The 24,993-nt window shown below is 41.9% G+C and overlaps 1 protein-coding gene across 3 annotated transcripts in view; it reads left to right on the top strand.

The window, feature by feature from the left end:
• PHLPP1 (PH domain and leucine rich repeat protein phosphatase 1) overlaps positions 1-24,774 on the top strand; it is a 212,502-nt gene extending 187,728 nt beyond the window's left edge. For 2 of the 3 annotated variants that reach the window (XM_060170722.1, XM_060170721.1), the window contains 5 exons: positions 5,319-5,449; positions 9,934-10,038; positions 17,540-17,734; positions 20,131-20,359; positions 22,903-24,774. In XM_060170722.1, the coding sequence (XP_060026705.1) occupies positions 5,319-5,449; positions 9,934-10,038; positions 17,540-17,734; positions 20,131-20,359; positions 22,903-24,060 (1,818 nt within the window). In that variant the 3' untranslated portion in view covers positions 24,061-24,774. The remainder of the gene's footprint in view (positions 1-5,318; positions 5,450-9,933; positions 10,039-17,539; positions 17,735-20,130; positions 20,360-22,902) is intronic. The other variant, XM_060170723.1, reaches the window with a different exon arrangement.
• Positions 24,775-24,993: the final 219 nt, after the last annotated feature.

The raw sequence follows: 24,993 nt of genomic DNA, 5'->3' as shown, positions 1-24,993 counted from the left end.
ACTGCATAGTCTCTGTCTTTCAAAGTTGGGATAATTTATTAACTCAGACTAATTTGTTTGTTTTTTTAACTCTAGTTTTAAAAAGTATTTCAGCAGCCCTTTTAAACACAAAGCCATGTCCTTTACAGTGAAATACTGCATGCATCTTACGAAGTGGGTTATGTGTACATACAGATAAAGAACTGGTCCTCTGTGAGCTCATGCATATTAAAAGTATCCCTTTAGAGATGCTCCTGGAGAAAGGAGCACTTGTGACCATGAGTCCTCAAAGAAGTTGGCTGTGAAGTGGTCACTATCCTGCTCTTCAAAGTCTTTTATTAGTAAGGAAAAAGAGGAGTGAGCTCATATGCCCCCAAATCTGGAATACAGCCTGGAATCATCTATAAATTTCTTTGAAGTCTCCTTTTTGATCTAAAATTACATGCTAATTTTGTGTTCTACTTTTTACCATTTCTTTTAGTTTTAATGTAAAAATAAAGGCTCTTCCTCTCCATAATCTTTGAGTAACACTGAAGCCCCCAGAAGCATGGGCCAGGTGTCCTGTAACTTTGTGATATACCACTGAGTCTCCCCAAGGGCACACATAACCAATTTTATGAGGTAATGAAATTTATGAGGTAAAGGAATTGCTTAGTTTATATAGGATGCATTTTCTTAAAGTCAGATTTTATAAATAATTTATTTTGGTGCTTAAGGGAATTCGCTATTTGGAGGAATGGAATGCTATTTGATGGATCGAGGATTTGTTTAAAACAAAGTTTTACCCTGATTGTCATTTTTGTCAAGTAGTTGCCAGTAAGGTTTCTAAAATCCAGTTGAGAAAAATCACAGATACTGTATATAAATTTAAAAGGAAGAGGCTGTACAAATTAAAGTTCTTCTTTTGCAACTTCCTGAAAGGTGGGGAGGTTTAAACAATATACATTCCTGAATAATTATAGACAAATACACTATTACATAGAAAAACCGAACTTCAACCTTGGCTTTAGGGTCTGTGTTTAAAGCAAAAGGTTCAGACTGGCTCTCTTAGTTAATAGGTTTACTTAGTTGTGTGAACATCCTACAGTGATGATGCCTTAGCCTTTTGCAACATCAAGAATATGTAGTAGTTTAAGTGTTAAAAGAGAATTTGACTTAAAGTTATATAATGAGAAATACTACACATGTGTGTACATGTATTTTACTCTAAAGCTACAATGTTCGGGTTCCTTTAGAACTCTGAGAGAGGGAGGTAGTATAGATGACTTCAGCGTAAGACACAATCTGTAGTTCACCGTTTGGCCCCTACCTGCCTCTCCAGCCTCATCTTCTGCTCTCGGGCCCGACCATCTCCAGCCACACCAACCACACTTGCTTCGTGTCCTGGTATACCGTGCATCACTCTGTCTCTTGCCTGGTGCACGTGCTGTCAGTGCTTGCTAGATGCCCTCCTGTTCCCATCTGCCTCTTTATCTTTAATTTTGATTCTTCACAAAAATCCTCTCCTGGAAAACCCTTTCTGTGGTCTCAGTAGCTGCCCCTTCACTGTCACAGCCACGCACACTTGTACACATCGTTGATCATAGCAGCTGGAGGTAGGTAGTGGTGTTCATTTCCCCCTTTAGCCTGGGAGTTCCTCGGGCTGGGGACTGTGTCTGCCATCTCTCTCGAGGTCCCTGATGTCTGGCTTATTGTCTGCCATTTAGTAGATGCTAAATAAATGTTACTTTGGTTGAGTACTTGGATGTATTTGCTTCTTTTGACTTCAAAATGGAAATTAGTGAGCCTGTTCGGAGGGGGAACATGTTATACATCAGCGGCTTTCACCTTGTGAGGACTAGGGAGTGCAGAAGGTGAGTGGGAGCCCCGCCATTTGGAGCTGTCAGAGCTGTTGGGCGGCACAGTTGAGGTGGGGGACTAGCTGTGGTCTGAGGAAGGAAGAAGCAAGGGGGTTGCAGAACCTCAGAGCTCACTAGTTCTGTTAAGTTGCTGATTCGGGGCAGCCCAGGCAATTATTTGGCAGATAATGAATAATACACTGCTGTGAACATTGATATGCTTATTTCTTTAGTAATGTTTTGTGAGGAATCATCATAATTAAGATATTGCAACTTTTGTGATAATTACACTTGAACTATACATCACATTGTATTCCCTTTCTTTAAGATACACTGATTATTTTCCTATACTCATATATAATTGTATTAGTAGTCATTTCCTCTAAATCATGAGTTCCTTCTCAATTATGAGTTATCTCACTTTTTCTGAGGGTTGGATAATTCTTTTTTGAGTATTCTTACCAGAGTTTTGTATTATAGCAGAGTGATTTTTGTTAGCTGTGTCCTAGAATGGGCCTGAAAGAGGGGATGATAACGTTTTAGATTCAATATTCTATTTAACAATGTATTTCCAAGAAAATTTTAGTGCATTAAATATAAATACATACATTAAACAACATAGAATATGTGGGTACTAAATTTTTTTCTCAGGTCTCACTTCCAAATTTTCTCTTTTCTTAGTGGTCGCCGTTACAATTATTCAGTCAAGTGTTTGTTGAGGACTATTAAAAGAATAGGAAATAGTACTTGTAAGTAAAGCAGTCACTATCTGCGTTGACACCAGTAGATTGGCACCAAGTACCAGTGTCCTGTAATTTTTAGGAATAAACCTCCTTCAATGTGCAGAACTATATAAAGGTGTTTCTCTGCTTATCTGCCCTTAAAGAGTTTCCTTCTCATGCAGAAACAAAAGCATTTTAAAACGTATCAATTGCTTTGCAGTGCTACTTATTCTAGACTGAATTTAACCTAAACATGTGTATCTCAGTTCCCATCCTAAGAGACTTAATTACTGAGGAACCTTCTTATAAGATCCATTCATTTATTCATTCAACAAATAATTGTTTACCAAGTGCCAGGCAATCGATTGTTTATTTGTTCCTCCTTTCGGTGAAGGCATCTACCGAGCCTCTATTCTTTGCAGTGCACTGCACTTCGGATATAGGAGGAGAAGAGGCAGTCCCTTCTCTCTAGGAGCTCATGGTCTAGTGAAAGAAAGAAATAAGCAGATACTTATAACAAGGGACATCTAATTGAAACGGGGGCTGTAGTGGAATTGAGTGACATTGTAGTGGCGTTGAGTCTTGAAAGAATAAGGCAGATTACCAGGTAGAAGGCAAGGATAGCTTGAAGAGTTCCATTCACAGAGAATAGCAAGTGCAAAGGCACAGACAAATGAGAACATGACACATGCAAGTGTTAACTTTGACGCAACTGAATATAGAGTGTGAGGAAGCAGGTGGCGAAAGGTGGGGTGAAGGCCTTAGTTGACGTGCTGAGGACTTTGGTGGCAGATTGAAGGGTAGTAGGGAGCAAAAGAAAGACTGAAGCTGGAGTGTGATGTGATAGAACAAACCACATCAGAGAATCACCCTGACAGCATTGTGGGGAATGCAGCAGAGGGAAGTGAGACTGAAAGCAAATCCTCCAGGGGAAACGTGATGTGGATCAGAACAGGACTACGGGAACTGACTGCCGTGAATTAAAGACTTGGTGATGAAATGGGCCTCGGCGGGGGTAGTGCGTGAGCACCATCTCATAAGATCTGCGTTACCATCACCAACATTATCTTTATAAATGAATACCCTATTGAACTCATTTTATAATTTGGTAATTTAAAGAATGAGCAATTTTACCTCTACAGAACTGTGAAAGTTTAAATCTTTAGAGGTAACATTAAAAAACATTGCTCACCAATTTCAAAAAATTCAGTAATGTTCTAAAATGTCTTGACTCTTTCCCCATAATGCATGCTCTGACCTCTGAATTCGTTTGTGTCAACCGCCTACGTTCTGTGTTGCCCACACCTGTCAGGCCTTAAGCTCATGTTTCATCACCACCAGGAGATTATATTGACACCATGTGTTGTTTTATCTGTACTGATGTGAAGATATAGAATAAGTGAAATGTAATGAAATTGTACCTACATTTATGGGTTTTAAAAGTTTTTTATATTAATAATAAGGCTAAAAGAAACAAAAATAGAATTCTAACACTGGTTGTGTTCAGGTGTTAAATTTAACGGTAAGTTTTCTAATCTCTGTCCAACTTTTTATAATGTGGTTATAATGCTCTCATAATAAAAAAAATTACAGTATATCATTGCTACTGTTTCAGAGCAAGGGTATGAAACAATTTGTGTGGAAACATTGTATTGTTTGAATTCAACTGAGAATATATTTCTCCAAAAATAGAGGTTTTCATTTTACCCAGTCTCTACCCCTCCCCAATGCATAATAGATTTAAGTTCTTTAAAAAATTTTCCAGATAAAGATGAATTTGTCCACTTTTAAGACTGAAATTCTTGGATACAGTTTGCCTTTCAGTCCACCTTAAGATTTTTAATATGCTCTTTAGGCATTTTAAAATATTATAATAAGGTACCAGCTCAAGCCAGATAATTGAATGCTTTCTCCCCATTCTGCTAAATTGTTGGTTACACATTCTCTTATCAGAAAAATTGCCAACTGTTCTCTCTTGTGCATGTGATCCTTCTTCTACCCTGGTGCCCGCTCGCATAACAGAAATGCAGCACCTCCTTTTGGGACTTAGCTCATTTAAGCCTTACATTTTGCAAGAAAGGTGCTGTTATTCCCATTCACAGATAACACATAATTTTCATTCTAATCGGTATGCTGACCCTTTTTGTGGCAGTTTTCCAGGTGAGATTAGGCAGGGTTGTTGGAAAGTCCAGGTATTGGATGCCTGGAGTGCAGGATCTATATTTGACTCCTGCCTTCTTCCCGTGCATATAGTAGGCAGGCCCACCTGCTAGTCTTTCGCCACTTTCTTATTTAGCTTCTTTTGAATTATCTTCCCATTTTGAATATTCGTTCCCTGCCTTCTCCTCATTTTGCGTGTTTTTTGGTTTGTTTTAAAAACCAAAGACAAGCCCTTTAAAGTTCCATCTTGATGTTGTAACTGTAACCCTCATGGCCACAGCAAGTGCGGAGATATTGTGAACAATGTGAGTGAGACACGATCTTTAGGCTTTTTCAGTTAATGCTTAATTTTTAAATGTAGAGATGAACTTAAAAGTATGAAGCTGGGGAGTATAAAGAACATGGAATTTGTGTTATTCAAAGAAAGTAAAATTTTAATTACATTTAGCAAAGTCTGTTTTAAATGTTTATGGCAGAATAGCAGACAAACGTAGTTTCTGCATTTGGCCATCATAGTACAATGAACGGTCACACTGATTTTCCTGCAACAAGTAGGAGCATAGAACTACCTGAACAACTTCTCCAGGCCATCTCCTCGTGTTTCCACTTGTTCCTTCAGTGCGTGGACCTGAGCTGTAATGAGCTAAGCGAAATCACTTTACCAGAAAACCTGCCTCCAAAACTGCAAGAACTAGACCTGACTGGAAACCCTCGACTTGCCCTCGATCACAAAACCCTGGAGCTGCTGAAGTAAGTATTTTGTGAAGCGCTGCAGCCCCATCGCTATTCACCAAAAATGACATTTATCACTTAGTCAAAACATTAAATGGAATATGAAGCATCTGTTGACTTATTAGGTCTATCTACACACATTTGAAGTGAAATGATTTGTGAGTCTGTAGTTCACCAAAATGGATGAATGGCCAAACAGATTTTCAAGTAATTGGATACTCGTGTCCTTTCAGAAAGTTTTTGAGAAAGTGTCCAGACAAAAAGAGATGAGAATAATGAAAACAAAGAGGAAAAGGGGATTTAAAGACACAGGAGAGAGCAGTGAACAACCAAGAAGTAAATGTACATCTCGGTTACGAATAATATGGTGTGTGATGCTTAATGCAAATGTTACAAAGGGATTTTGCAGGAGATTCATAATGTGGGGTAAATGAACAACTTGGAACTAAAATTCAGGTTATTTAAACAAAACTGGGAGAGTGGGGTAGTTAGATCCTGCTAGGTTGTCTTCCTGTTTTGGGAAGAGAGTTCATTGGTACTGTCTCATGTTTTCTGTTGATGGAGAATAACAGGTTGGATGGAGTTCGCTATGTAAAACATTAAAGTTAACCTTGGTAGAAAAGATGTCTTTATAACAATGTTCATCACAGAACTCTAAATATCAATAAAATTAAATTATGCTTCACATGATGAATATTATAATGAATATTATACAACCACTAAAAACAATGATGTGGAGTTACATTACTAACTTGAAAGATATCTGCATATGACGTTAGGTGAAAAGAAAGTTTACAAGGAACTTTGTATAGCGTAATCCCACTTTTTGTGGCATAAATTTGTGTGCATTTGCGTATGTGTGCGTGTGTGTGTGCACATGCACAACTAGAAAATTCCTAAAAGGATATAAAACAAAATGTTAAAATGATGCTGTTCTCTGGATAATATAATTATGGATGGTCTTTACTTTCTTCTTTAATTTTTTCTGAATTTTCAGAATTTTTTGCAGTGTATCTCAAAGTAACAGTCCTTGACATCAACACAGATTAGACATTGTATATGCCATCTGTGCTTAAACCCTGTTGTAATATCTGTTGCTGAAAGTCATCTTCCAATATCTTAGAAAAAACTGAAAAGGAGAAGAATTTTGAAAAGAAGAGTAATATTGGTGGTCCATTATTATTATCCTAGGCTTTAGTACATATCAGAATTTGAAAATCACCTAAGGTGATTCCTGGTTGGAATTGGCTTAATTAGTGCCTGTTGGTTGATATTTTAAGTACTTAATGAGAAAATTGATTTAGTTGAAGAATATTGCCTAAGTACAGTGTCTTCGGGAAGCCACGGGGACCGAGGCTCTCTCCACTGTGTATCAGTATGTGAAGCTTTGGCCCAAATCCCTCAGTGTGTCCAGACCTTAGTTTTCTCATCTCTTAGGGAGGATGGCCTACACACTCTCTAAGGGACTTCCAGAACTAAGAATACATGGATTAGCAAAACATATTTCATCTTTATAACGGGTAACTTTTTGAGTTTTTACAAATATGACATAATTTTATGATAAAAATAATTATATAAAAATCTGTTAATCAATGGAAGTAGCTGTTTGGAGAAAAATATAAGTTGAATTTTTATTGCACACCAAAATAAATTACAGCTAAATTAACGAGTTAAATACATAAAATGAAATAATTTTTAAAAGTAAGAAGAAATCATATGGATATATTTACAAACCAGAAAAGGACTTTTTAGGGCAGAGAAGGGGGTGGGGGAAATCAGAAAAGAAGTCAATATGTATAGAGTGGTTTTGATATTTATGTTATGTATATTTTTATATAAAAATACTTTTTTACATAGAAGTTTTAGATATCTATTCCAAAAGCTATCAAAGGTAAATCTAAAAGGCAAATGACAAACTGAGAAGAAACGCTGGCAAAAAATAAGAAAAATAAAAGCATTAATATTCTTAATAGAAAATGTTCTTAGGAGTCAGTAGTGATAAGTACTCACTCAAGCAGAAAGTAAGTGAAGCACATTAACATTTAATAAACAAAGTATGGATAGTTACATGAAAAGTTCAGCCTTATTAGTGTATCAAGGAAATATTAAATAAAATATTTAAATGATAACATTTTTCCCCCTCAAATTGGTGTTGATGGAGGGTTGTAAATTGATATAACTTTTAGAGATAGTCATCAAGATATTTCTAATTAAATTTAGGATGAATATAAAATGACATGGGGAAATGTTCAAGATGTAATTAGAAAAAAGATGCAAAACCATATATATAATAGAATGACCCCATTATTATATAGGCATAAGACAGTATCTCTTAAAATTCTCTACCAAAGGACATATGTTACTAGAGTGGCCAGAGCTGCTACAGTGAAGCACATGTGTGTTCTCAGATTAAAAAAAAATTAGTAACAGACAGTGAAATCATAACACTCTTAGGTAAAAACGTTACCCTCTATTTAATATCTAGAAGGGTGTGGCTTCTTAATAACTTGGGAGAGTTTCCATATCTCATGTATTACTTGCTCTTTTAGAGGGTTGGCCTATTTGTTCTACATGAGGCAGGGTTAGTCCATATGGCGACTCTTCCGTGTGACTGAGCTCCGGCTCCCAGATTCCCTCAGACTAATTTCAAGATGTACGAGAGTCAACATCCAGGTCACTTCAGACGGCTGCTCAGTCACACTGTGTTCAGCTTGGCGGAAGTGAGAGATTGCTGCTTCACTAGAAAGGATTATGGGGGAGTTTAAGGATTACTTTTTTCTTTAATAATCAGGCTAGGAGGGCTTCCCTGGTGGCGCAGTGGTTGAGAGTCCGCCTGCCGATGCAGGGGACGCGGGTTCGTGCCCCGGTCTGGGAAGATCCCACATGCCGCGGAGCGGCAGGGCCCGTGAGCCATGGCCGCTGAGCCTGCGTGTCCGGAGCCTGTGCTCCGCAGCGGGAGAGGCCGCAGCAGTGAGAGGCCTGCGTACGGCAAAAAAAAAAAAAAAAAAAACAGGCTAGGAAATGGAATTATTTCTTTGAAGGCTCCCTGTTCTGTAAAAAGTATAAATGTCTTTAGAAAGGAATCTTCTGTTTTTCTCCAGAACTCAGAAAGGTAGGAAAAATGTAGGGAGAACCATAAGGTATGCCTTAAGAAACCCATTGCATTGCTTGCCATTGTACGTGGATAAAATTTGGTACCAGGTCATATGGAAAGCAAACAACAGCAGACTATCTTTTTAAATACACCTTTTATTGATGGGTTTCAAAGGAGGATATATCTGTAAAATGAGGTATTTGCTTTTGAGATTTTCTGTTGACACTACCTATGATTTTTAAGTTTTTCAGCTTTTTTAGGATAAAGGAAAAGGTGAATGTTTTCTGCTAATAGTAGAAACTTTTCTTTAATGAAATATTTTTAAATTTCAAAGAAATTGCCACCAAATATTTCTAGAATCAAAGTGAATATTATTAGACATTGATTTACTTCTGAGTTGAATGGTTCTTAGGAAAGGTATTCAGTATTTATTATATTTTGGAGTTAATGAATGCCAACAGATAATTTAAATTCTTGGGCTCAGGACAAAATTGTTTAGGTGTTAAGAGATTATACATAATTCGGTTTCTCTTGTTTAAGTAACGGGGAAAAAACTAGTGGCAATTTACAAGTAGGGATTTATCTCACCATGTGGTAGGTGGCCTTTTAAAAACCTGCTTCACATCTGTATGACTTCCTGTTTGTGAGCACTGAACGCTTTCTAGTAGGCTGGTTTTTAATGAACTGCATTTGAAGGTTTACTCTTCTAATATTTCTGTTTTGGGTCCTTTTGGACCAGTTATAGCATATGAAAGCCAAGGTGAGATAAGAATTTGTCTCCCAGTTCATTTATATGTAGTTAATGTGTAATTTATTGAATGCCCCTCGTTTACTTCATAATTTTATGATATTGGTCTCAGCATGGTTGTGCAGGTGAGGAAAGAATTGGAAGCTTCAGGGGATAGCAAGTCCCCAGTAATGTTTGTGAAATATTTGAAGGGGTGATGTGGGCAGATACTGGATTTGAGGATGAGTGTTGCAGAATTCTCTCACATGATCCAAACACAGTACAGTCGTGGCTTGGGTTTCATTCTTTTCAAATCTGGGCTTCATGTTGTGAGAATACACCCAACTTAATAGTTAAAAGTTTCTTTTCTCATGCCAAGGTTGAGAGCTGTCCCCTTCATCCCCAGGAGAGAGTAGCCATCTAGGGGTGGGGTGTGTGTGTGTGAAAGTGCCTAATAACTGACATTTGATGCTGATAAAACTGATTTTCATGCTCTGTATATATGCCCCTTTGTTTTCATTATGATGAGTAGCTAGCTCTTGTTGCTGATAAATATTTCAGACACATTAGACACAAATGGTAAGTACAGAGTGCTTAGGTGTTTTTCATTTCTCAGGTAAAAGTAGCAATTTGCACATGTTCTGTTTTAATGATTCCTGGCCCCTCTGTTTCTCTGGTTAGTAATATCCGCTGTTTCAAGATTGATCAGCCTTCGGGAGGCGATGCGTCTGGAGCCCCAGCTGTATGGAGCCATGGCTACACCGAAGCTTCAGGGGTGAAAAACAAGTAAGTGGGGTGAAACTTTGGAGTGAGAACCGCCACCTGCCCGCCCCCCTGCCTCCCTGCTTTAGTGGAGTAGAAGCCCAGTGCTAGCACACACTTTCCCCGTGTCACATTTATTTCAGTATGTTTCCCCAGAGTGAGGCCACCTCATGACTTAGGCTGGAACATTAGGCTAAGCCCTGCTTGGCACCACGTACTCTCTCTTTGTGAGGATGTTGCTAGGATACGGTGTAACTGACACATTATATCTATGTGAGACTCCAGTGTTTGGAGAAGGCATAAGTATTGAAATGCATCCCTGCTCTTTTGAAAAGCCCCTTTATCTTTCTCTGAAGCCTGTTTACCAAGCAAAACAGGGATAGTATTAAAGGAGTAGAAGTAGCCTTGATTGTCCATATTCGAGATCCCTTATGTTATTGACAGTCACTGTTTCTGTGGAGCTGTTTTTTACAGTCTAAATTAGCTTGTCGGGAATTTGATGTCCATTCCCTGTAATGTCAGCTGCTTGTCTTGCCATCAGGTCTTGTGCGTCTTAATTTCTTTTTCTTCCCTATTTTCACCAACCTTCCCTGTCTCCGATGCAGATGTTGATTTCTTGAGAATTGTAATCCAGCTCTTCAGGCTTGCTTGCTTTCTATGAAGGGGTGCTGATAATCAGTACTAGAAAAGCAAAGGATCCTATAGATTAGAACGGTCATAATTTAATTAGCTAAGGTATAAGAACACAAAATATTGAGAGCGGAGGAAGAACAGGAAGTGGAGGATGATCCCATAATAGCTAACAGCGTTCAACCCTGGGTGCACATTAGAATCAGTCAGGTGAGGAACCTTAAAGAACATTTTCCAGCCTAGGTCCCTTAAATCAGAATGCTTTAACATCTCCCCCAGGTGATTCTAATATGCATCCAGGACTGAGAACCACCGACTAGCTTGAATACCCTTCATGGAAAATAAAAGGTGGAATTGTGGTTGCCATGCTGACTGCTTTTCCTTGGGTCAGAAAACAGAATGAACTCGCCCTGTGCGTCTGACGCACGGATCCTGTCCTCTTTCCCTGAGAGTGTGCTTTGGCATATTAGAGAAGACGTAGCCCCCATTTCAACATCTCTGTTCCATTTGCCCCCCCCCAAAAAAAAGACAGAATAACCAGTTGTGTCTGGGCTCTGACTGCTTATTTCTATGTACTTTGCACTGTATATCATTATATTTTGGGGAGAGAGGAAGAAACTATACATTCTTTGGAGCAGTCAAAGTTCCTTCCTAGAGATCTTTCTTTTTTTAGATCAAAAGATCTTCTGCCTTACTTATAAACACCAGTGTGTGAAACTGCTCTCTAATTCCAGAACACTGATGTGAAATCCAAGATTGGTTTTTAAACCTCTCTGGATATTAAAATGTATTCTCTACTCATATATATTAATGAAGCAGTGACCAGTTAGGTATTTTTTCCTACATAATTCCCTTTTCCACAATTCCTTCTTAAAAAAATTTGTGCTATATTGAAGTGTAAGATAAACGGTAAGCATACAACTGTACGGATTGTCCTTAAGTGAACCAGCACCTAGATCGAAAAATAGAACATTATCAGCACCTCAGAAGTCCCATGCCATCCCTGGCCCTCACTTTATTTTCCCTCGCTTTTTTACCCTTTGATTTTGCCAGCAGAAGTTTCTCAAGAGTTTTCTTTTTGAATTGTGGATAAAGTAGATATATAAGCAAGGAGCTTGCTGCTTTGAAGGAAGGAGAGAACTGCAGTTGTCCCCGCCCCAAATCTCAATAGACATCTATTCTCTTCTCCCTCCCACTTTCCCCTATGGGTACTGGTGCTGTGTTGCCTCCCTATCAGGTCATTTCAGATCCTTTGGGAAAATCCAAGCAGGGAGCTGCAATCCTATAATTTAGGTTCTTCCTTAGACTAAAAAACAAACAGGAAGCTTCAGCAGAAAAGAAAAATCACTACTGTACTTTTAAAACACGTTATTTTTTTCATACCTCCTGCCCCATTCTTTCTAGCAAGGGGAGCTTACAGAAGAAGACAGAATTATAAGATGATTTACTATTATATAATTAAATTTTACTTTGCCACTAATTGTCATATAACTAGGGATAACTTTTTTTTCTTTAATAAATGGAGGCAAGAATTTCAAAGTACTGGGCTTCCCTGGTGGCACAGTGGTCGAGAGTCCTCCTGCCAATGCAGGGGACACGGGTTCATGCCCCGGTCCGGGAAGATCCTGCATGTCGCAGAGCGGCTGGGCCCATGAGCCATGGCCACTGGGCCTGCGTGTCCGGAGACTGTGCTCAGCAACGGGAGAGGCCACAACAGTGAGAGGCCCGCGTACCGCAAAAAAAAAAAAAAAAAAAGAATTTCAAAGTACTGAGGTAAGAGCCAGATTTCCTAGCTTTGAATCTGGGCTCTATACTTTTTTGCTACGTGACCTTGAGCAGTTACTCAATCTCTCTTTAGCTTACTTTCCTCATCAAAAATACTACTTGTCCTTATAGGGTTATTGTAAGGATCCACTGATTACATACGTGAAGAACTTAGAATAACATGTGCCATATAGTAAACTCTATTTAAATTTAGTTATTATTATCATTAATGATAATGGGTATTACTATTGTTATTATTTCCCCAAACTCCTTAAGCTCAGGAATTATATTTTCAGGTTCATACCACTGTTACCTAGCCATGATACATATTAGGTGCTTAATAACTTTCTTCTTTTCATTAATTTATATACAGTAAGAAGGTATAATTTATATTCAACAGCATTCACCCTGTTTAGTGTACAGCTCTGCAAGTTTTGATGAAAGAGCCCGAGCTCTGCTTGGTGATGGTGATTGTGTAATCACCATTATAATCAAATTATAGAACAGTTCCTCAAAATTCGTCCATGCCCCTCTGTTGCAATTTCTTCTCCCCCCTCCCAGCCCCTGGCAACTCCTGATCTGTTTTTTGTTCCGTTAGTTTTGCCTTTTCTAGAATGTCATATAAATGGAATTATGCAGTATATAGCCTTCTCAGTCTAGCTTCTTTCACTTAGCATCATGCATTTTAGATTCATTTGTGATGTTGCATGTGTTAGCAATTTGTTCCTTGTTACTGCAGAGTATTATTCCATTGCATGAATATGTTATGGTTTGTTTATCCATACACAACTTGAAGGATAAATTATTTAGATTGTTTCTATTTTTTAGCAAATACAAATAAAAATCCCATAAACATATAAACCTGCATACAGGTTTTTGGGTGAACAAATGTTGTCATTTCTCTTGGGTGAATACCTATGAGAAGGATTGCTGAGTCGTTATGACAAGTATATATTTAATTTTATAAGAAACTGCCAGAATGTTTCCCAAAGTGGCTGTACCATTTTCCATTCCCAGCAGCAATGAATGAGACTTCTCGTTGCTCCACATTCTCACCAGTACCTGTAAGATCAGGTGGTGGCAGTGGTGGTAGTGGTTTTGGTCATTCCAATAGTGATATTTCATTGTGGTTTTAATGTTTATTTCCCTAGTGACTAATGATTGTTGATCATCTTTTCACATGCTTATCATCCATACCTATATCTCCTTTGGTGAGAATGTAATCTTTCACAATTAAATATGATGTTAAAGGTGTTTTTGTAGACTTCCTTTATCAAGTTAGAAAATTCCCTTCTATTCCTAGTTTGCTAAGAGTTTTTATAATGTGTATCAGATTTTGTCATAGGCTTTTTCTGCATCAATTGAGATGATCATATTTTTTATTTCTTAGTCTGTTGATGTAGTGAATTACATTGATTTTAAAATGTTGAATCAGCCTTGCATTTTCAGGAAAAATTCCCCGTGGTCATGATGTATTACCCTTTTTTATATGCTGCTGGATTCAGTTTTCTGGTAATTTGTTGAGCACGTCTGTATTCACAGATTAGCCTGTAGTTTTCTTTTCCTGTGATGTCTATGTCTGGTTTTGGTATCAGGGTGATGCTGGCCTCATAGAATGAATTGAGGAGTATTTCCTCTTCTTCAGTTTTCTGGAAGAGTTTGGAATTTATATTATTTCTTCCTTAAATGTTTGGTAGCATTTACTAATAAATCCCATCTGGGCCTGGAATTTTCTTTGGTTTATAACTAGACATACAATTTCTTTAATATAGGATTATCTCTTCTTCTTGAATGAACTTTGGTAATTTATGTCTTTCCGAGAATTTATGCATTTTCATCTAGTATTCAAATTTATTGCCATAAACTTGATCATAATATTCCATTATTCTCCTTTTACTGTCTACAGGATCTGTAGTGATTGTGTCTCTCCCCTCTCTCATTCCTAATATATCTGTCATTTGTCTGTTTATCCTGATCAAATTGGTTTGAGGTTTATCAGTTTTATTAGTATTCTCAAAGAACCAGCTTTTGGTTTCATTGATTTTTCTGTTGTTTTTCTGTTTTCTATTTCATTGACTTCTGCTTTTATTTTTATTATTTCCTTTCTGCTCACTTTGGGTTTGTTTTGCCCTTAATTTTCTAGCTTCTTAAGGTAGAAGTTTAGGTCATTGATTTGGGCTTAAGGTATTAATATTCTGTGCATTTAGAGCTATAAATTTCCTTCTAAGCAATTTTTCCAATATGGTTAGAGGACATGCTCTGAATCAGTTGAATCCTTTAAACTTACTGAGGCATTTTCTGGACCAGAATATGGTTTATCTTGGTAAATACTCTGTGTGCATTTGGAAAAAATCTTGGGTAGGGTATCATTTAGATCAAGTTGGTTGATAATGTTGTTCAAGTCTTAAATATCCTTGCTGATTTTCTGTCTACTTTTCCATCAGTGACTGAGAGAGTGTAACTCTAGTTTTATCTGTTTCTCCTTGTAGTTCTCTCCGTTTTTGCTTCATGTATTTCCAAGCTCTGTTATTAGGTGCATAAACATTCAGAATGTTATAGCATTGTGACGAACTGACCCCTTTAACATTATGAAATGACTCTTTGTTTCTGTAATATTCTTTGTGCTGAAATATATTTTGTCTGGTATTAATGTAGCTATTCCAGCTTTCTTTTGATTAGTATTTAGCATAGTATAGTCGACCCTTGAACAACACGGGGGTCAAAAAACAGTCAAAAATCCATGCATAACTTTACATTCAGCCCTTTGTATCCGAGGTTCCACACCCGCAGATTTAACCAACCACAGATTGTGTAGTACTGTAGTAGTATTTAGAGGAAAAAAGTCAGCATATAAGTGGACCTACACAGCTTAAACCCATATTGTTCAAGGGTCCACTGTATGTCATTTTTTATCCTTTTGCTTTTAAGCTATTTGTCTCCTTATTTTATTTTTAAAATAAATCTAGATTTTTTTTTTTAGTAAGTGTATTTCATTTATTTATTTGTTTATTTATTTATTTAGGCTGTGTTGTGTCTTCATTCCTGCATGGGCTTTCTCTAGTTGCAGCGAGCGGGGGCTACTCTTTGTTGCGGTGTGTGGGTTTCTCATTGCGGTGGCTTCTCTTGTTGCAGAGCTCGGGCTCTAGAGCTCAGTAGTTGTGGCGCATGGGCTTAGTTGCCCCACGGCATGTGGGATCTTCCCAGACCAGGGATCGAACCTGTGTCCCCTGCATTGGCAGGCAGATTCTTAACCACTGTGGCACCAGGGAAGCCCCTGTCTCTTTATGTTTAAAGTGTATTTCTTACAGGCAGTATTTAGTTAAATCTTGCTTTTTTATATAATCTGACTTTCTGTCTTTTTGGATGGTGTTTAGACCATTTTTATATTTAATGAAATTATTGATATGGTTAGGTTTAAATCTGCCAATTTACTAGTATTTGTTTTCTGCTTGTCTCATCTGTTCTTGATTCTCTTTCTCTTTTTCTTCATTCTTTTGGATTGAATATTTCTTATTCCACTTTATCTCCTTTATTCTTATTAGTTCTACTTGTGTGTGTGTGGTTTGTTTAGGGTTTATAGCATAACCTTTACCTTATTAATTACAGTTTACCTTCAAGTAATATATCAATTCACATATAAGAACCTTACACTGTGTACTTCCATTTCCCCTCTCCTAGTCTTTCTGCTCTTGCTGTCATATGTTTTACTTCTACTTTTGTTATAAACCCCAGAATACATTGTTATAATTTTTACTTTAACAGTTATTCTAAAGTAGTGTTTCTCCACTTCAGTATTATTGACATTTTGAGCCAGATAATTCTTCGTTGTTGTGGGGCAGGGGAAGGAGGGGGGTGTCCTGTGCATTGTAGGATATTTAGCGGCACCCCTGGCCTGTACCCAATAAATGTCAATATCACCACCACTCCCAATGGTTACAAGCCAAAATGTCTCCTGGGGGCAAAATTTCCCCCATTGAGAACCACTGTTCTAAAGTGATTTTTAAAATAAGACAAAGAAAATGTTTATATTTACTCACGTATTTGTCATTTCCAATACACTTCATTCTTTTATCCAGATTTCCATCTGGTAGTATCATTTTCTTCTGTTTCATGTAGTTCCTTTTACATTTCTTGTAGTGGTTGTCTTTTATTTGTGCGTCTGAAAATGTCTTTTTTGCACCTTTACTTGTGAAAGCTGTTCTCACTGGTTTAGAAATCCAGGTTGACAGTTTCTTCCTATCGGTACCTTAAAGATGTTGCTCCGCTGTCTTCTGCATTGTTTCTGATGAGAACTCTGCTGTCATTCGTCCTTGTTCCTCTGTAGGATATGTTGTTCTCTACTCCCCAGACCCCACCTTTATCCCTGGTTTTCAGCAATTTGATTTTGATGTGCCTCAGTTAAGTTTTTTTTCTTGTTTTACTTACTGTTTGTTGAGCTTCTTGTCTCTGTAGGTTATAGTTTTCATCAGATTTGAAATATGTCCATCCATTGATTCTTCAAAACTTTTTTCTGTCTGTCTCTCTTCTCTTTCGAAGACTCCACTCCCCCGTGTGATGGGCTGCTTAAAGTCATCTCACCACTTAATGATGCCCTGGCTTTTAATTTTTCCCCTAGTCTTTTATTCATTTTGGACAATTTATGGGACACAGTTACATTACTTGGAAAGAGTCTGATTAAGTGGAGAGACTCTGCAGGCCTCTAGAGCGCCCTGTGCAGCTCTCCTCCCATCAGTATATACTTATCCTAGCGTTTTAGTTGTTACTCCATTTTTGCTCCATGTGGAAGTTCTCCTTGATAAATGTTTTGTGAATGAATGTGAACATATGCATTCATAATCTGGTGTTATTTCCCATGCCTCCTACTGTCTTTCTTTCACTACCATTTAAAAATAAAATCATCAGAAGAGTGGGGGGAAGCCATGAAGCATAAATATGTGCTTATCATTTTTCTTCACTCACAGAAATTAGTTGATATAAATTAGCTGGGGTTAGTTTATCTATTCTTAATCTATGTGGAGTCATGAAGAAAGAGAGAAGACTGGCTTAAGCAAATCTGAAAAAAACACAGCTGGGTTGGGCATGGAGAAGGAACGATGAGTCAACTTAGCACAAAAGCATTCTTGCTTTGCAGGTTGTGTGTTGCAGCCCTGTCGGTGAATAACTTCCGTGACAACCGGGAGGCCTTGTATGGTGTATTTGATGGAGACCGGAACGTGGAGGTGCCCTACCTTCTCCAGTGTACCATGAGTGACATTTTGGCAGAAGAGCTGCAGAAAACAAAAAACGAAGAAGAATACATGGTCAATACGTTCATTGTTATGCAAAGGTAAAACTTAGAGCACCTGCCCTGTGTTTTCTTGCTCTTCTTTGAGTGTTTGCCATCTGGTTAGAAAAACAGGTGTCCAGTAATCTCAAAGCCTATCGTTGAACATGCGTTATTCAAGGTGCATTCAGGCGATCTGGTTTTGCCCAAGTATCAGGGCTGGACTGTGTTCCGTTTGAGACACACTGGTGTTCAGACGACTTTGTTGGAGGCCGATTCAGTGACAGGAATTCAGTTTCTCCTAGAACTGGTCTCACAGGCCTGTCGTGATTCCAGATTTTCACCAGATTGTTTACGACACACTCCCCTCACCCCAAATCATGGGAGCGCCAGACGCTCTTTAGACCTTCTGGCGTGTGGATTGCTCTTTGCAATGGACTGTTTCCATCTCGGTTTGTTCCCCCTCATGGAGCACTGTCACTGATTCAAGAAGTGCCAACCTTTGAGGACTTGAGATGGTCAAATCTTAGGCCAGGAGTTAAGTCATTCTTCATATATTGTTTTCCCCCTTTACTAAATGTTCAGACAGTGTTGCTAGTAGAATCCTAGGCCATTCCCTAGAGCTTTTGGTCACCGTGGAATGTTGTTTCTAACTCTGAGGGCTGCATGTTGTGAGCATTCCCACATTCGAAGAATTGCTTGCTCTTTTGTCACTTTAAAGGCTTTGTAGGTTGTAAAGGAACTGCCTATTAATATTGTATTGCAAACACTTGCTCTTGTGGGACCAGGAAGTGGAGAGCGCTCTAAAGGTCATGGGAACAATGACTATCTTTTCTCTTTCTCTCCCTTTTCCCTGCCTTGATAATCTGCCAGAGGAAGTATCTTTGCAACAGGAGTAGAAAAAGTGTCTGCTAAGGAATGCTGGTCCAGAGAAGCCTTGAAAGTTCCCCTAAGTCATGAATACTCTTGAAGAGCTCAGTAGAGGCAAGCCCAGTGGGGTTCTTTGCTGCTCGACTCACCTGTCTTTCAGATTCTCAGTGGGCATATGCAGTTAATAATTGACGCTGATAACTAATATTTAGTGAGCCCTTAATATATACCAGTCATTGTTCTAAATACCTTAATACCATAAGGTATAAGACAGGGACATCTATCTACACATCTCTCTAGTTTTCTGTTTTGACCACCATCTTGTTTTAGGAAAAAAGCAAACACATTTCATACATACAGACACACATAACACACACACACACCCTTCACACACTCCTAAGCGGTCTGCTTTTTATAGACCCCCAAACACTGGATAAGAATTAAGAACCTCAAACTCTGATTACTAGCTGTACTTCTCACAAGTACCATCCTAATCCTGGCTTTGCTGGGAGGAATCATTGTGCCTTTGACAGGAGGAAAGCAGTGCTGCCTTGGCAGGGCCTAAAGTCCAGTCCAGTCGTAGATGTGCAGAAGTTGGAGTTTAGAGACCCAGGTTGTCAGCCCATCTCTAGGTCATTTGCTTGCCTCTTATTTTCCCTATTGGTTAACAGGATATGGGGTGTGTGGTGATCTTTTCAGTCCTCAGGAGAACTGTATGTTCTCTGTGCCTGACATCCTAATTTATATGAACAGGCAGCCCTGGTTTCCATCGCTAGTGGTGCCCCTTGCCTAACCTAGACAGGGTCTGCCCTTGTAAACAGGGGAGTCTGTCCATCTTAACCTTCTGTACCACTCAGGATCCGTCTGGGAGGCACTGCCATCTGTGGGGCTTCTGATAAGAGTTCTTACCTCCTTTTGGTTGTTAGAACTTGCAGGTGTCTTGTGTATTCAATACGTGTATGGACTGATGGTGAATAAAAGCACTTTGGAGCTTCATTACTAGAATGTCCTTTCTGTGAATATTCTAGAATAGACATCACTCATCTAGAAAGTCTGCACTGTATAGGACAAGAACATGAATGGTCCAGTACTTAAAAGCATGTCCCCCCAAACATCCTAATAAAGAGAGAGGGTGGTCAGGTAATTCTGAAGTGTCAGTGGGTATAGTGTGTTTATACCTGCTTCTGTTAAGTGGTCACTCCGGCTGTCCTCTCTCGGGAGCAGAGGGGATTTAGAGAGGGGGATGAAGAAAGAAGCGGTCATTCCCCGTCTTTGGGGCACGCCGACTCGGGAGTGGCAGGCTGGATGCAGCAGGATAAGGGCTCCTTGACTCCACAGCAGCTCCTTGGGTCTTTCGTGGTGAAGTGACACCTGCCCCAGTTGTGAGCAGACACCTCTCCATGTGTGTGTATGTGTGTGTCAGATTCCACAGGCTCTTTTCCTGAGTTGAGCAGTGCCTGCTTTGGTGAAAGAGGCCTGGTGGAGCCCCAAGTTCCGTTTTTCCTCCTAGCCCCGTCCAGTGGTACAGTCTGGCAAAACTACACGTGACGGGTGTGTGTGGGTTTTTACCCCGTCTCTTCGTTTTCCAGGAAGCTTGGAACTGCTGGACAGAAACTTGGAGGTGCTGCTGTCCTTTGTCATATCAAGCATGACCCTGTGGACCCAGGAGGACCCTTCACCTTGACCTCTGCTAATGTGGGCAAGTGCCAAACGGTTCTGTGTCGGAACGGGAAGCCGCTGCCTCTGTCCAGGTCATACGTTATGAGCTGTGAGGAAGAACTGAAGAGAATCAAACGGCACAAGGCCATTATCACGGAGGTAAGGAAGAGGGACTTTCCTCAGGACGGGGGAGGACGGGGCCAGGGTCGTGGCAGAATCAGCCAGACAGCATTTCCCACCAAAGGACGTTCTTTAAACATTGCAGTTGGTTTAAAATTAAAATTCCACATCCGGAGTAGCACAGAGCAAACTCTGCGTGTGATGTGTCTGGAGACGTTACAATATACAGAGTGATAAGATAGTTATCGACGGCCTTTCCGCATCGAGGGCTGTGCCACGGTACCGTCTCATCCTCACAGCCGCTCTTCGGAGGCGCTTCGGCGGGGGGCTGAAGCCTCCAGCCCTGAAGTCACACCGCTGGTCCTCCTGTCCTAGATCTGCAGCTTGCGGGCTACGACCTTGAAACCTTGAAGCCTCAGACTCGTCCTCCGTAAAGTGGGCATAGCCGTGTGTCTGTCCTGTCTTACGAGGCGAGTGTGCGCATCGGTGTACATGTAAGGAGGAGTTACTTTGGTTCATGCCATCTGCTCCACTTGAGTAAGGCAGTGAGCGGTTCTCAGCCAGGGGCCATCTCCCCCCCACAGGACACTTGCTAACGTCCGAGGACACTGTTGTTGTCACAGCAGAAATGCTTGGGGCATGTAGCAGGTAGAAGCTAGGGATGCCGCGAAGCATCCTACAGTGCACAGGACAGCCCCACAGCAAGGAATGGTCTGGCCCAAAATGTCAAGAGTGCCGCTGTTGAGAAACACGGGTGTCAGTCTTCGTGACAGAAGATTCCCTGTAGCGCAGCTTCCAAAGTGGGCTGGAGGAATTGTGCTCCACTCACTAGCTCATCCTACAGTGTGGCTCACCTGCTGCGCACCTGAAACGTGATGTGGGCTACAGACGTGATCCCCGGAGACACACGTCTGCCCCCAGGAGGTGTCCAGTCTTGTGGATAAAACCCCTGGAAGCATTTGTAGCTCGGGTAGACAGTGGTGAACGTTTGCAGCTCAGTAGAGAAGGACTGTGACTCCCGGTAGACTTTGACCAAGGGCCATGAGAAAGATAAAGACTCGGGCTCCACCACAAGGGTCTGGCGAAGGAGGCCGCGTGTAGATTTTAGTTCCCTGCTTGTTCTAAGAGCAGAGAGGATTAAAATGGACACTAGACAGTCTCAGATGGGGTAGAATGAAATTATTAAACGTATTGAATTAAATGTTCAACATTACACGATGCAAAGGTTAACCATTTCTGCTACATAAATGCGTCACAGTTGGTGCTTCAGAGGTTTCTCCTGCTTTCTCTGCCTCCCTCTTCCTCGCTTTGTCTGTATTGCTGCGTTGGTTTTCTTTAATTTCCCTGCCTTGAGGTATGCCCCCGCCCCCACCAAACACACACACAAGGACAAAATCATTGATTCTGATGTGGTGAGATCTTAAAGGGTTGGGCAGAACAGCGAGGGTAATTTTTGCCGAAATTCCACATTTTGGGGAAGAACAAATATATTAGGAGAATGAAGGGAGTTGAAAATTGTGCTTGAAGCCCTGCTTTAGTAATTTTACTTCGAATTGTGCTGCCTGCGTGGCGGGATTGTCTGCGGAGCTGGGGGATGTACTCCCAAATGAAGGAATGTGGTAGGGTTGGGAAGGGAATGGGTATTCTCCGGAAGAGACAGTTGCTTCGAGGGAGATGGTTAGACCATCACTATTCCCTCATCCCAGACACACATAAAAGTTGTCCGAATGGAGCCTCCTCTGGAAAAGGTGTTAAAAGTAGGGGCATGTAGAGGCACGTCCTAGACCCGAGAACCTCAAACTTGAAGAATAAAGAACCGAGCAGGTACACCCTGGGGTTATCTCCCCTCCTCTCCTCCAGCTTCAGAGTAAAGGCTTTTTATCGGCAAGTGGTCTGAAACTTTGGTTCGTGGTGTAAGTGGCGTGAACTCGGCTGGACTGAAGCAGGAGACTTTGTCGTCTCCATTTGCTGCCAGGGAAGTGAGTTCAGGGAAGCGGCAGGACCTGGCACTTTTCCTTAAGCATCTACCTCTCCAAACACGATCAGTTGTACCCAGCTAGTCACCCCACGATTTCCCCACCAATTGTTTTTATACGTTTAAAACAGTGCCTCTCCCCGCACTTCTGGACCTTCAGACATTACCGCCCCTGATGGTTGGTGTGCTTTGGAGAGGGACCTAAGATTCCGGGCGTTATCTGGAACGCACCTGCCTCGGGGGCTGCTTGGCACTGGCGCATTCAGCAAGGCTCTTCCTCTCGGGACCCCCGTGGGTTCCAGGAGGCGCTAATCAGCCGTGTTGCTGTGTCAGATGATGGTCTGCTTTGGAGATAGACGGGTCCCAATAAAGGGAGTAACTGAGATACTTTCCATTTGTCCCTCCTGCTTCTTACCTGCCCCGGGCTTCTGCCCCAGGGTTCTGATGACAGGTGGACATGAACCACTCTCAGGAGGGTGGGCAGCCCCTCCCCCTGTGGACCGCGTGTCACGCTCCGGTGGTCCCCCAGGCAGGAGGCCCCAGGGAAGCCGCACGTCGCCCCGCGTGCTCCGTGGTAACGTCTGTTTGGAAACCCCTCTTCTTCCAGGATGGCAAAGTGAACGGAGTGACCGAGTCCACGCGCATCCTGGGCTACACGTTCCTGCACCCCAGCGTGGTGCCCCGCCCCCACGTGCAGTCCGTGGCCCTGACCCCGCAGGACGAGTTCTTCATCCTGGGCAGCAAGGGCCTGTGGGACAGCCTGTCCGTTGAGGAGGCCGTGGGGGCCGTGCGCAACGTCCCCGACGCTCTGGCCGCCGCCAAGAAGCTGTGCACGCTGGCGCAGAGCTACGGCTGCCGCGACAGCGTCAGCGCCGTGGTGGTGCAGCTCAGCGTCCCCGAGGACAGCTTCTGCTGCTGCGAGCTCGGCGCCGGCGGGCCCGTGCCGCCACCCAGCCCCGGCACCTTCCCGCCCTCCGTCAGCATGGTCATCAAGGAGCGGCCCGCCGACGGGCTGGGCGTGCCGTCGTCCAGCAGCGGCCTGGCCTCGGAGATGAGCAGCGAGCTCTCCACGTCCGAGATGAGCAGCGAGGTGGGGTCCACGGCCTCGGACGAGCCCCCTCCGGGCGCCCTGAGCGAGAGCAGCCCCGCCTGCCCCAGCGAGCCGCGCTGCTCGCTGCACCCCGCCTGCCCGTCCAGCTCCTTCCAGCGCCAGCTGTCCAGCGCCACTTTCTCTAGCGCCTTCTCCGACAACGGTCTCGACAGCGATGACGAAGAGCCCATCGAGGGCGTCTTCACCAACGGCAGCCGGGTGGAGGTGGAGGTGGACATCCACTGCGGCCGCGCCAAGGAGAAGGAGAGGCAGCAGCCCCTGCTGCAGCTGCCGGCCGAGGCCAGCGACGAGGGTATCGTCATCAGCGCCAACGAGGACGAGCCGGCCCTGCCCCGGAGGGCGGACTGTGCCGCCGTGGGGACCATGGGGCGCCGGAGGGCTAACGGCTCCGTGGCGCCCCAGGAACGGAGCCACAACGTGATAGAGGTGGCCACGGACGCGCCTCTCCGCAAGCCGGGGGGCTATTTTGCAGCCCCGGCTCAGCCAGATCCTGATGATCAGTTCATCATTCCCCCGGAGCTGGAGGAGGAGGTCAAAGAGATCATGAAACACCAGCAGCCGCCGCCGCCGCCCTCACAGCTCCATGTGCAGCCGCCGCCGCCGCGGCAGTGCCCTGGGGACCAGCTGCCAGACTGCTGTGACACACCGCTATGACCCACCCGCGCGCTGCTTAAAAATAAACTAACCAACAAAGGCTGAGTTGCCAGAGCCTCCCAGGCTCCCGTTAAACCAGGGGTTTACTCCACGCCCTTCTCCCAGACGCTTTCCCAGCCTGTCTTTGCATCCAGTCTGTAGGTTCCCCTTCTGTTGGTCATTTTTTAAAATAATTACCACTTTTCTTCTCGTGATGCTGTACCAATATGATTTAAATTTGTTAACTTCTTCCCCTAACATATCAGATGTGTAAAGACAAAGAACAAAAGGTTTAATATATTACAGAGAAACAGTTAATGATAATGTAATACTTTTTAAAGTGGCTTTGTGTTGTTTTGTTTGTCTGGAAGGCAGGGCAGGTTGCCAGTGCTAAATGATTTAATAATACTGTAATTCTGTATTTCTTTGCGGGGGGTTGGGGGGGAAGCCTTTTTTTTTTTTTTTTTGTCTTGAAAATGATAGACATTTGTAGAATATGGAGACTAACTCCTAGGAGTTGCTTTACTCTGTCAGGTGACCTAAGTCACTGGATTCACTAATTTTCTCTGAGAGAACAGTTGATTGAAAAATTTCTATTGTAAATAGCTCAGTGTTGTATAGTGATGCTTCACATGTTTTGTAGTTTGGGCATAAGGGACTAAACAACTGACTTCCCTCCCCTCCCCCTCTGACACACCTTCCTGCCCACACCCCCTCATCCCCCCACCTTTTTAATTCACTGAATGATGAGCCTGAGCATTGCTGAGAGCATTGCTGTTCAAATAAGGTGGACCTTAGGCCCCTGGAAACGAACCTGCACCCCACGGGCCTCTGACCCTTTTTCTTCCTCTCCTGTTCCCACCCAGCCTCTTTTGTAGACACCTTTTAATTGTGTTCCTTACTGCTGCCACAATCAGCATGACTGTATAGAATTCAGTTAGATCATTTACATAC

This window comes from Lagenorhynchus albirostris, chromosome 14 (genome assembly GCF_949774975.1).
Source record: "Lagenorhynchus albirostris chromosome 14, mLagAlb1.1, whole genome shotgun sequence".
Taxonomy (NCBI): domain Eukaryota; kingdom Metazoa; phylum Chordata; class Mammalia; order Artiodactyla; family Delphinidae; genus Lagenorhynchus; species Lagenorhynchus albirostris.
The sequence above is the reverse complement of the archived record's forward strand: the minus strand, read 5'-3'. Positions and strand labels throughout refer to the sequence as shown.